The 13,184-nt window shown below is 44.1% G+C and overlaps 1 protein-coding gene across 2 annotated transcripts in view; it reads left to right on the plus strand.

Moving 5' to 3' along the window:
• The first annotated feature begins 265 nt into the window (after positions 1-265).
• The window catches only part of NUP88 (nucleoporin 88), a 33,785-nt gene continuing 20,866 nt past the window's right edge, over positions 266-13,184 (plus strand). For both annotated transcript variants that reach the window (XR_016224250.1, XM_002718840.6), the window contains exons 1-5: positions 266-571; positions 4,923-5,092; positions 6,164-6,289; positions 9,457-9,543; positions 12,943-13,119. Coding sequence is in view for 1 of the 2 variants with exons in the window: in XM_002718840.6 (XP_002718886.3) it covers positions 278-571; positions 4,923-5,092; positions 6,164-6,289; positions 9,457-9,543; positions 12,943-13,119 (854 nt within the window). In the remaining variant the exon portion in view is untranslated. The remainder of the gene's footprint in view (positions 572-4,922; positions 5,093-6,163; positions 6,290-9,456; positions 9,544-12,942; positions 13,120-13,184) is intronic.

Consider the following 13,184-nt stretch of genomic DNA (forward strand, 5'->3'; position numbering starts at 1 on the left):
GCGCTCCCAAACTTTGTTAACAGGCTCTATACTGTTGACTTCCTCATCCCGCCCCCTCCTGGCTGCGGGGTAAATCCTGGACTGGCCATTGGCTCTCCCTCGGGCTATACCCCTAGCTGATGGGCTGCATCCCCCTTTTGCCCCGCCTCCTCGTGCTAGCCTCGTGCTTCCGGGCTTCCTGCTCGATGATTGGACGAAGCGGTGGACGGCTGGCCACGGATTGGCTGCGCTCCGCGGCGGGCTGAGCAACCCGAGTGAGGCGAGCAGTTGGGCCAAGATGGCGGCAGCCGATGGCGTCGTGGGTGACGGTGAGCCGTGGCAGACCTGGCTTCCCAACCACGCCGTGTTCCTGCGGCTGCGGGAGGGACTGAAACATCACAGCCCAGCCGAAGCCGAGAAACAGACGTCGTCATCACTGCCCACGTCGCCGCCGCAGGTGCTGACGAGGAACCTGGTCTTCGGCCTCTGCGGAGATCTCTTCCTGTGGGACGGGGAAAGCAGCTCGTTCTTAGTCGTGCGCCTTCGGGGCCTCCGCGGCGGCGGCGAGGAGCCCTCCCTCTCCCAGTACCAGGTAGGGCCAGGCCGTCGCGGAGGTGCCCCCCGCGCGGGCTCTCGGCAAGGGGGCCGGTGTGGGCTGGTTCTCGCGGGAGCGGGCGTCCTCTCGGGGACACACCGCTTGGAGCGGGGTGGTGAGTGGGGTGCGGCCGAGGGGAGGGCCGGGACGGCTGCGAGAGCGCGGGGCCGGGGTCGCCTTGGGAGCAGGTGCCTGCCCTCGGGGAGGAAGCCTCTGTGGGAGTCTTTCCCTTACCCTCCGCAGAGTTGGAAGGGACTTTGGTTTGTTTTTGTAAGTTGTCAGCGTGTGGAAGTGGACGCTTGCTGCGATTGGACATTGCTGTATGAAAATGTTTATTTGTAATACATGATCTGCTTTCATAAAGATTAAAAAAAAAACTTAGGGCACCCTTTCCAACGTCTGACATCTGTTGTGTGCTGCTGTCCAGTTCTTGTTGATGAGCAGTGATTTGATTTTTTTTTAAATGTATTTTGTTTATTTGAATGGCAGAGTTAGAGGTGGAGAAAGAGAGATTGTCCATCCTGGTTCACTCCCCAAGTGACCACTCCCCAACGACCTGGGCTGGACCAGGCCAGAGAGAGCCAAGGGCTTCTTCCTGATCTCCCACGTGGGTGCAGGGGCCCAAATACTTGGGACATCTTCAGCTGCTTTCCCAGGAGCATTAGCAGGGAGGTGGATTGGATGTGGAGCAGCTGGGTCTCCAGCTGTTGCATGTGTGGGATGCCGGCATTGCAGGTTGTGGCTTAGCCCATTAGGCCATAAGACTGGTCCAAAGTGCTTTGATTTTAATGAGATGCTAGCATTGCTTCTGCAGCTTTGAAAATAGGTCCAGCCTACAATCTACTTAGTATAAAATTTCAGTTAAGAATAACTATCAGATGTTCAGCGCACAGTATTCTAGCAGCATTCAACACAGTCAAAATTGATATATAACTATTGTCTTTTCTAGGCTGTAAGCACTAAGGCAGGGTGTGTGTCTGCCTTGTTAATTTTGGTATGGCAGGTACTTGACTGAGTGCCTGGAACACACCCCCTCCCAGTACATATTGTTGACTGAACAACCCTCAGTCCTCCAGAATCTCGAAAACCTCAGAGATTGGTGAGGAAAAGCCATTTACCATGAGTTACAACCTTAAATTTAAAAAAAAAAAAAAAAAAAAAAAAAACAACATAAGTAGTGATTTTAAAACCAGTAACAACATGGGGCTGTAGTGGGTAAAGCCGCCCGACGGCTGCTCCACTTCCAATCTAGCTCTCTGCCTATGGCCTAGGAAAGCAGTGGAAGATGGCCCAAGTCCTCAGGCCCCTGCACCTGCATAGGAGACCCGGAGGAAGCTCCTGGCTCCTGGCTTCAGATCGGCACAGCTCCGGCTGTTGCAGCCAATTGGGGAGTGGATAGAAGACCTCTCTCTCTCTCTGCCTCTCCTTCTCACTGTGTAACTCTGACTTTCAAATAAATAAATCTTCAAAAAAAAAAAAAAAACAGAAATCTAAATAAAGATATTTTCATAGATGAACTCATGTGATTGAATTGTATCTGAAGCAGAAGCAAAGCGGCCTCTTCAGTTTGAGTTAGGCTGTGGAATCAGGTAGGAAGAAGTTGGGGGCTGAGCATGAGGAGAAAGCAGAGAAGAACCACTTAAGTGCCTCAGAATTGTTTTGAGAAGAAACACTTTGATTAGAATCACTGACGGACAAATAAAAAACAAAGCAGGCTTATAGACGTTGCAGCAGTAAGTAGAAATCTCATTCAGGCGGCCCTGCGGCTCACTAGGCTAATCCTCCGCCTAGCGGTGTCGGCACACCGGGTTCTAGTCCTGGTCGGGGCGCCGGATTCTGTCCCGGTTGCCCCTCTTCCAGTCCAGTTCTCTACTGTGGCCCGGGAGTGCAGTGGAGGATGGCCCAAGTGTTGGGCCCTGCACCCCATGGGAGACCAGGAGAAGTACCTGGCTCCTGGCTTCAGATCAGCGCGGTGCGCCGGCCGCGGGGGCCTTTGGAGGGTGAACCAACCAACGGCAAAGGAATGCCTTTCTCTCTATCTCTCTCTCTTTCTTACTGTCCTCTTTGCCTGTCAAAAAAAAAAAAAAAAAAAAAGAAAAGAAAAAGAAAAAGAAAGAAAAAAAAAAGAAAAAAAGAAATCTCATTCAGAGTAGAGTTGTCTAAAAGAATTTTGGCTTCACGCGATTCTTGTACCAGGTAAATAGTACATTGACAGTCTCACGGCTTTCACTGAACAGGGAAAGAAAAGAAAACGGGAATCTGAGGTGGTCTTAGGAAATAGGAAGTACAAGTGGACGTGAGTTTTTCAAGGACTTTTTTTTTAAGGTTTATTTTTATTTATTTGAAAGAGTTAACAGAGAGGTAGAAAGAGATCTTCCATCCACTGGTTTACTCCCCAAATGGCTGCAATGGTTGGGACTGAGCCAGACGGGAGCCAGGAGCTTCTTCCTGGTCTTCCAAGTAGATGCAGGGGCCAAGCACCTGGACCATCTTCAGCTGCTTTCCCAGGCACATTAGCAGGGAGCTGGATCAGAAGTGGAGCAATGGTCTGGAACCCACATGGTGCCCGTATGGGATGCCAGCATTGCAGGTGGAAGCTTATTCTGCTGCTCTACAATGCTGGCCCCAAGGACATTTGATGCTGAGAAAGATGTCTTATCAGAACCCTTGAATATATTTATAGTTTTATATTAACTCTGCACATATAAAGCAGTATTTTGCCTGTTGGAGAAGCTCTTGAAGCCATTCTTTTTTTTTTTTTAAAGATTTATTTTTATTTATTTGAAACTGTTACAGAGAGAGGTAGAGACAGAGAGTTCTTCCATCCGCTGGTTCACTCCCCAATTGGCCACAACGGCCGGAGCTGTGCCATCTCCTCCGGGTCTCCCACATGGGTGCAGGGGCTGAAGGACTTGGGCCATCTTCTTACTGCTTTCCCAGGCCATAGAGAGCTGGATTGGAAGAGGAGCAGCTGGGACTCGAACCAACTTCCATAGGGGATGCCGGTGCTTCAGGGCAGGGCTTTAACCCGCTGTGCCACAGCAGTGGCCCCGAAGCCATTCTTTATCTTACTTTACTGTTTGTAGTTTAATAAAATATAGTAGTTATCACTTGTTAATACTTCTGGATTCATTTGCTTTTTTCACAAAGCATTTGTAGAGTCATCAGTATACTAGACACTACGCTAAGTTTACAGAGAAGAAAAGCATGGATCTCAAGTGATTCATTGTGTAGAATGAGCAAGTAAAATGGAGAATTAGAATGCAGGACGATAAGAACTAGAATGGAATCATCCAGAGTGTGCTGTAGAAGTAGATACATATATCCCTGGCCAGATCATGGATACTTTCTTGGGGAGAAAGTGCTTTGAAGCCAACTCTCCAAAAATGTATAGCTTTTTTTTTGTTTTGTTTTTAAAGATTTATTTATTTGAAAAGCAGAGGCAGAGAGTGAGAGGTCTTCCATCGCTGGTCCACTCCCCAGATGGCCACAGTGCCCGGAGCTGTGCCATTCTGAAGTCAGGAGCCAGGAGCTTTTTCCTGGTCTCCCACACGGATATAGGGGCCCAAGCACTTGGGCCATCTTCTACTGCTTTCCCGGGCCGTAGCAGAGAGCTGGCTCGAAAGTGGAGCAGCTGGGTCTTGAACCAGCGTCCATATGGGATGCTGGCACTGCGGGCAGCAGCCTTACCCTCTGTGCCACAGCACTGGCCTCAAATATGCAGTTTTTTTTTTTTTTTAAGATTTATTTATTTATTTGAAAGAGTTACACAAAGGGAGAAGGAGAGGCAGAGAGGTCTTCCATCCTCTGGTTCACTCCTCAGCTGGCCGCAATGGCCGGAGCTGTGCCGATCCAAAACCAGGAGCCAGGAACAGCTTCTGGGTCTCCATGAGTGTGCAGGGGCCCAAGGACTTGGGCCATCTTGAACTACTTTCCCAGGCCATAGCAGAGTGATGGATTGGAAGTGGAGCAGCCAGGACTTGAACTGGAGCCCATATGAGATACTGGCACTGCAGGCGGCGGCTTTATATCACAGCGCCGGCCCCCTGTGCAGCTTTTAAAAATAAAAAATGAGGGCATTGCAAGAAGAACAGTTGAGCAAAACATAATTTTCCAGAAATACAATTTAATCTGATTAAAATGTAAAGTGCAAGTGAGAAATGGTAGACAGATGAGACTAAAATAGTAGGAGGAAAATTGTGCAGTAATCTTGTATCAAAGTATTCAACGTAAATGATGAAAAATATTTCATCAGTTAATGGCCCAAGAGTGCTTTGTTATCCTGCAATTATAGAAAACTAAAGTATTGTTGTATTAGTGATTTTGACCAGTTTGTTTTCATTTCCAGAGATTGCTTTGCATAAACCCACCCCTGTTTGAAATCTATCAAGTCTTGTTAAGTCCGACACAACATCATGTAGCACTTATAGGAATGAAAGGACTTATGGTATTAGAATTACCTAAAAGATGGGGGAAAAATTCTGAATTTGAAGGTGGGAAATCAACAGTAAATTGTAGGTAAGTTTTATTTCCACTTAGTGTTTTCTGTGTAATTTTTAATACATTGTTCAAAACCAGTAGTTCTTAAAGTGTATTTAGTGTGCTACTGTTGAGATCTTAGAGCTCTCCATGTGGTTTATAGACTGATTTCTTGTGATATTAGTGATTGCAGTGGAAGAGGGATTTTACTTTTATTCTGCCTAAATTATCATATTACTGTCCCATTGAAAGTTAGGCAGTTATTTCAATTAGGTAGATATAAAATACTTTAAAAGCACTGCTGTTGCCTGTGAGCCAGAAGTTTATCTAGGTTTTATTTTTATATAATTTTAAAATTTTTAATTTACTTATTTGAGAAGCAGAGAAACAGAAGTCTCCTATCCCCTGGTTCCTGCCTCAGAATGCCCACAATTGCTGGGGCTGGGCCAGCTGAATCCAGGAACCTGAGAAATCATTCCAGGTCTTTGATGTGGATGGCAGGTACCCAACTATTTGAGCCATCACCTACTGCCTCCTAGGGTGCATATTAGTAGGAAGCTTCAACTGGGAATGGAGCCAGGACTCAAATGCCGGCACTTCAGTATGGGATGCAGGCATCCCAGGCAGTCAGTGGCTTAACCAGTAGGCCAGTGCCTACCCCATTTTTATATAATTTCTTTTTCAACAGATAGGAAAAGTGGAAGTCTGAAAGATCCACCAAGAAGGATATAAGCTAGAAACGCATCTTTAGCTTTACAACTTGTAAATTGAGTCCCCCTTAAACTGTTCATTTTCTAAGTCTTATGTCCTCATTTTCAAAATAGGAATGATTCTGTCTACCCTGGTAGTTTTTTTACAAGGCCGGTAAAAGGATCAAGTAGGTACTATATCTTAAAAAACACCTGTAAAGTACTGTATAAAATAATGCTGAAAATTTAGAAAACATTTTTTATTTTGATTCTTTGGTATCAACTGAATAGATTTTTGAATGCTCTCAGCAAGATTTAAGGAAAGAAATTTGAAGAAAAACAAAGTTAAATAAATTTCCCTTTAGAATATTTTTGTTCCAGTGTCTACAGATGCTTTGGAAAACTGTTATCTTTGTTTTAGTACCACTCCAGTCGCTGAGAGATTTTTCACCAGTTCTACCTCTCTGACTCTAAAGCACGCTGCCTGGTATCCCAGTGAAATGCTGGATCCCCACATAGTGCTGTTAACGTCGGATAACGTAATAAGGTACATTTTACTTTTATCTCCCTTGTAGCTTTGTGAGTGGGAAAGCTCTGTGCCTGTTTGCTGGTTAGCATGTCGGGTAGCACCCAGTGGGTCATTGAATACTGGAATGCTTTTATATGGTGGCTGTTAAAATCCATCTTCAATCGTAAGAATCACCTAACTGCCTTAATTACTGCTCTTGCTTCTCCATTAGTCTTCTTGCCTCTAGTCTCTTTCCTAGTCTGACCTGTAAGTACTGTTAGAGTTATCCTCCCCAAACTCTTTACCATGCCGCCCTTTTGGAAATAATGTTGTAACATAAGGAAGAGACTGTAATTGGAAATTGAAAGGTTTGAAATCTTGTCCCAGGTCCACATCTGGGATCTTTGAGATAATGAACTTCTTTTAGCAGAGGGGGAGTAAGTTTCCAATCTGCAAAATGAACAGGTTTCATAATTTCTAGAGCCCCTTTCAAACTTTGCACTCTGATTAAAAGTATAATCCCACTTAGATTTCTACTATGTTAGCAGCTAGCCTTCTGAATTTACCTTATGTAGAAAGTTTATTGGGAGGGCTCACCAGAGATAATTTGTATACCTCTGTTTTACTTATCCTATCAACTGCTTGTACCTGCTCTGCCAAATCTTCCTTCCCTGTTGAATGGTTGATCTCTTCCTTCATGGCTACACAAATCCCATAACTTTATGATACCTTTTGTTACTAAAATGTAATGTTTTCAGTTTAAAACTGATCTCAAATTCATTTCAAAACCAAATCCTGGCCATTTATTTATTTTGAAAGGCAGAGAGACAGAAGTGACTGTGTGCTGGTTTACTCCCCAAATGCCTGCAGTGGCTGGGACTGGGTCACACCAAAGCTGGGAGCTGGGAACTCAGTCCAGGTCTCCTGGCGGGCAGCTGGGACCCAACCACTTGAGCCATCACCTGCTGCCTCCAGGATGTGCATTAGCAGGCAAATGAGAACGGGAGTAGAATCCATTGTGGGATACAGACATCACATTCCAAGTGGTGTCTTTAACTGTTTAGCCAAATGCTGGCTCCCCTGTCCTGGCCCTTTCATAGATCATACCTGTGTCTTGAGGGATCTGAATTTTTCCTTCTGTCTCTAGACTTTGGAGTATGGAGTGAAGAGTTAGGAGCTGGGCTGCCTTCAGCATCTGACTCGAACTCTCAAGATTTCAGAGGGTAGGACAGATGAAGTAGAGACCTTAGCTAGCTAGTGCCAGTGTCGGGAGGTTTGCTTGTTCATGATTTAGTCTAGTTCCATCTTCTGCTACTGACCCCTGTTGATGTGGCCTTTGCATTAATGGTGTGTGTGTTAGGGGAACCTGCCTGCATCACTGAGGAGCACTGTTTTCCATTGGCTCCTGTCAGCTGTCCATACCGTGAACCCTCCCTCAAGGTGGAATATCTCAAGTTTGTTACCTGCTGTTTTCTCACTAACCATGTGATCTTTCATAGGGCTCCATGGTTAACTACAAAGTTCTCTTCCCTGCCTTATGAAGGCTGCAAAGAATTGGCCACTTTATACCATATAGTTCCACCATATACCATATAGTTCCCTCTTAAGCTGCAATAATATATGTCCTTCAGAAATTTCCAGTTAAGAAATAGATATTAGATAGTATCTGTATACACTCAGTCCCTTCACTATGACACAGAAGATTCACCTGATAATTCCCTTGGTGACCTGTAGGCTTCTGCAGTACATGTAACATTCAGCTAGGAAATGCAGTAGTATTATTGCAGCCTCCAAATCTGGCTGAATGTTTGTCCTGGAGTCTTCTCTGCCCACCCATTTGGGGAGTTGGGAGTAAAGAAAAGAGGACCATTGACACCTCTTTTTCGTTGACCTTTTATGCATACTGCAGGACGAGATGGTGGGGGAGATGGTGTAGGTCCAGTTTTTCCTGAAGTTCAGTACTGCCTCGCAAGAGGAAATTCTTAGTGTCCTGTTAAACTTGCTTTGCTTTTGCTACTACCCAACACAATATTACTGCCTAGTATTTGTATGTATTTTGAAATCAGTAACAGTTGTAGACACCTCAGAATACTTCAGTGAATATGTATGCAGTTGGATCAAATGGTCATTAAAAACATTAAATATTTAGGGGGCATTTTATTGATATCGGAACACACCAAGTTTAAAATTTCATAGTGGGGGGCCCAGCGCTGTGGTGCAGTAGATTAAGCCTCCGCCTACTGAGCTAGCATTTGATATTGGTGGTGGCTCAAGTCCCTACTGCTCCACTTCTGATCCAACTCCCTGCTAATGACCTGGGAAAGCAGTGGAAGATGGCCCAAGACCTTGGGCCCCCGTACCAACATGGGAGACCTGGAAGAAGCTCCTGGCTCCAGATTGGCCCAGCTCTGGTTGTTGCTGCCATCTGGGGAGTGAGGCAGCGGATGGAGGACCTCTGTGTCTAACTCTGCCTCTCAGATAAATAAATAAACCTTTAAAAAAAAATGGTGGGATCAGACAAAATAAGTGATTAATTTGATGAATACTATAAAGGACATTAAATTTCCCTCTTTTTTTTTTTTTCAAGATTTATTTATTTATTTGAAAGAGTTACAGAGAGCAAGGGGAAGATGCAGAGAGAGAGATCTTCCATCTGCTAGGTTCACTGCCTAAATGGCCATAACAGCTGGGGTTGGGTCTCTCTAAAGCTAGGAGCCAGGAGCTTCTTCTGGGTCTCCCATGTAGCTAACAGGGGCCTAACCACTTGGGCCATCTTTTGCTTTCCCAGGTGCATTAGCAGAGAGCTAGATTAGAAGTGGGGCATCAGGATTTGAACCAGCACCCATATAGGTTACTGCAGGCAGCAGCTTAACCCAATGTGTTATAATGCTGGAATTCTCAAAAGACTATTTATTGGAAAGGCAGAGATCTTCCAAGATAGCTGCTGGTGGAGCTATCTACAACAGCCAGGACTGGGCCAGGCCAAAGTCGGGAGCCTAGAACTCCATCCAGGTGTCCCACATGGGTGGCAAGGGCCCAAGTTGGGCCATCATCCACTTCCTTCCCAGGCACATTAGCAGGAAGCTGTATCAAAAGTGGAGCAGCCAGGACTCCAGCCAGCACTCTGATATGGGATACTAGTGTCACAGTTGGCAACTTCATTGACTGCACCACAGCTCTAGCCTTTGCTTTCTTTTTATTGCCAGAATTTACTCTCTACGTGAGCCGCAGACACCCACTAAGGTGATTGTACTTTCAGAAGCAGAAGAAGAAAGTTTAATACTCAATAAAGGGTAAGTTTTTATTTGTCATGAAATGTTTAAAATAGTTCCTGGAGATTATAAATAGTAACTTTACTATTTTACCAGAGCTTTCGAAGTTTTTCACTGGTGATGTTACCCTTCTTTAGGTACTATGAGAACTAAGCAAAAGTAGGCAATGTAAGTAAGAAGTTAACAAAGCTGAATGTCACCACTGTGTGACTGCTAGCTTGATCCCTTTTCAAGAGCTTGAGTGGCAGAAGCTGATTCCCTTTTGTACGTTGGATAGGAGAATAATTATAAAATTTTTTTAAAAAGGTTTATTTATTTATTTGAAAGGCAGAGAGAGCAAGCGAGAGGTCTTCCATCCACTGGTTCACTCCCCAATTGGCCGTAACAGCTGGAGCTGCACCCATCTGAAGCCAGGAGCCAGGAGTTTCTTCTGGATCTCCCACGCGGGTGCAGGGATCCAAGGTCTTGGACCATCTTCCACTGCTTTCCCAGGCCATAAGCGGAGAGCTGGATTGGAAGTGGACCAGCCAGGATTTGAACTGGCACCCATATGGGATGCCGGCACTGCAGGCGACGGACGGCTTTACCTGCTATGCCACAGGGCCGGCCCAGAATTTTTAAATGATAGAAAAGGTGAAAGGTGGGAGTGTCGGGCTAGAGGCCTGTCAGCTGTCACTCACTGTGGATAAGACAGGTTGCTGAACTCCCAGAACAGTATGTAGTATGCCAGAACCTGCGATGGAACATAGCTAGCCCTTCTGATTATCCCATGATCCTGGCTGTCTTCATGTTCTCTTACCCACTATAGGGACAAGTTCCTGGCTACTTTGACCACTAACAGAGTCACACTGTAAACTCACAAACCCCATTGTCTTTGGCCTCCTGGCCAGTTTGGTGATTACCATACGTGCTCACCCAGCATGTATGCTCTGTGTGGAGCTTTTAGTATCAGTAATTCTGGAAGTTCCAGTTGGTTCTTTTTTTATTTCTGTGGTGATCACATGCAATGGTCTTGTTTATTTTTTGTTAGTCTAACGTTTATTTCTTTAATATTTTTTACTCAGCTATTTGTTTCAAAATCTGAAGTCCGTAGGAGGAATCCACATGTATTCTCTTGACCAGCAATCATATTTTTTCTTGTGATTGCTGATTTGTAATTATAAACTTGAATTTATTTGAACTTACTGTTTGGGCATGTTGAGAACCTGAATTGGAAGTGTGTTCCTCAAGATATAATTCACGTCTGTTTCTGCTGGGAGCCAGGGATTACTGCTGATCTGGGGACATTTTAATTTTCTTTTATGGTCCCAAAATTGAAAATTTCAGTTAAATGTGAATGTCTTACAGCACCAGCTTCTAATGGCCACAATAGCCAGGGTTGCGCGAGGCCAAAGCCAGGAACCTAGAACTCCATTCTGGTCTCCCTTATGTGTGGCAAGGGTCCAAGCACTCGTATTATCATTCACTGCCTTCCTAGACCCATTAGCAGGAGGCTGGATCAGAACTGGAGTAGCTGGGACTCAAACTGGCACTCCAGCATGGAATGCCGGAGTTGCAAATCATGGCTCAACTTGCTGCACCATAACACCAGCCACAGCAGCAGTTTGTTTCTTTCTTTATGATCTTTCTTTTTTTCCTTTTTTTTTTAAGATTTATTTATTTCTTTGAAAGGTACAGTTATAGATCTAGTTTACTCCCCAAATGGCTGTAATGGCTAGGGCCTTTTCTTCCCTACAGCATGGTACGTAACTGACCAACTTCTTTTAACAGAGAAGTTGTGCGGAGAAGAGGCAGTAGAGCAGATGTGGCTAAGAGCTTTGGCTCTGGTACCCACACACGTTGAGTTCTCATCTAGGCTGTGCATTTGCCATCTGTAGCGTCTGAGCTCATTTTTCAATTGGACTAAACCTGTCTGTATGAATATAAATAGAAATGGCGTTCATTTCTTAGGATTATTGTACAGAATGAGATCACACATAAAAAGTACTTAGCGTGAAGCTCAACACACTTTACAGAGTAAGTACTCACGATTGATCCCTACTGTAATTATTAAATACATTACTATATTAAGCGCCAGGGATGTTTCGGTGGCTGGGCATCACTTAAGTCTCATTAAATAAATTTGTGTCTTTCTGTTCCCGTTCACTGTCTTTTTATTTTTTATTTTTTTTAAGATTTTATTTATTTATTTATTTGAAAAGCAGACAGAAAAGTCTTCCATCTGCTGGTTCACTCCCCAAATGGCCACAATGGCTATAGCTGGGCTGATATGAAGCCAGAAGCTTCTTCCAAGTCTCCCATGTGGGTACACAGGCCCAAGGACTTGGGCCATCTTCTACTGTTGTCCCAGGTGCATTAGCAGGGAGCTGGATCAGATATGGAGCAGTGGAGGGACATGGAACAGTTGGGACGCAAACCCGTGCCCATATAGTATGTCGGCACTGCAGGCGGCAACTTTACCTGCCACACCACAGCACTGGCCTCTCACAGTCTTGACATTTTAGTTTAACTCAGGCAGTTTTATTCCAAAGTTTGAGATTTCTCCTTTTTTACCTCTGTATACCACGTTTCTTTCCATGTGATAAACTAAGATATAGTACTTACCATGTTTATAACTGTGTTACTTTCAATATCTTGAAATGGTGATTTTAACTGTGTTTATTAACTTATGTTGAAGTGGAATCTTTTTGGATAGCCAATAATACTAAATTTTAAAATATAAAAATAGCATAGTTTATACTTTTGCCTCCTGATGGCATAGGTAATGTCTATTTATTTTAGGAAATTGGAAAAAAATCAAAGAAAGTGAAAATCTTTTGTAACCTCCTGTAATCTTAATATAGCAGCCAAAGTGATACTTTAATCAGATCATTCCATTTCTCTGCTGTCTATACCCTATTGATTTCCCAGAATCTACTGTGGTCTACAAAGGCCTACAAGTCTGCCACCTGTCTCCTGCTTTTCCTACCACTTGCTTTGACTCTCACTCCAGCCATGTTGGCCTCCTTGCCATTTCTCAAATCACGACATCTCTGATAATCGTATGTCTGTCAGTAGAGGGAGGGCCTTTGTTTAGTTCAGTGATGCAGTCCCAGAACCTACAGCAGTGCATGGCCCAGAGGAGGTGCTTAGTAAACGTTTGTGGAGTGAATGGATCCTGCTGCTCAGAGTGAAGTATTATATTCTTTGTGTTCTTGATGTCATGTGTATATTTTTGCTGTTTGTGTAACTATGTATTTAAACTATTTAAAAATAAAGTAGCACTGAATAATTTTAGGAAATGTTCCCAATGTTAACATTCTTCTTAATCATGATTTTCTTTCTTTTCACTCCATTGAATGCAAATTACATAAATAGGCACCTTGTATTACTGGACTTTTTTTTTCTCCCCAACAAGTTTGTTTTTAATTATTTTTCCAGAAGGGCATATACAGCATCGCTAGGAGAGACAGCAGTTGCGTTTGACTTTGGACCACTGGCAGCAGTCCCAAAGAATGTATTTGGACAAAAAGGCAAAGATGAAGTAGTGGCATACCCACTGTACATCTTATATGAGAATGGGGAGACTTTCCTTTGTTATGTTAGCCTGTTACACAGGTAAGTTGTGGTAACCCACCTCAGATGAAAACTTAGCTTTCCAGTATAGATTGTCATGGTTGGAC

The sequence above is a fragment of the Oryctolagus cuniculus genome, chromosome 17, assembly GCF_051225735.1.
Source record: "Oryctolagus cuniculus isolate XC-2025 breed Fujian yellow rabbit chromosome 17, ASM5122573v1, whole genome shotgun sequence".
Lineage (NCBI taxonomy): Eukaryota > Metazoa > Chordata > Mammalia > Lagomorpha > Leporidae > Oryctolagus > Oryctolagus cuniculus.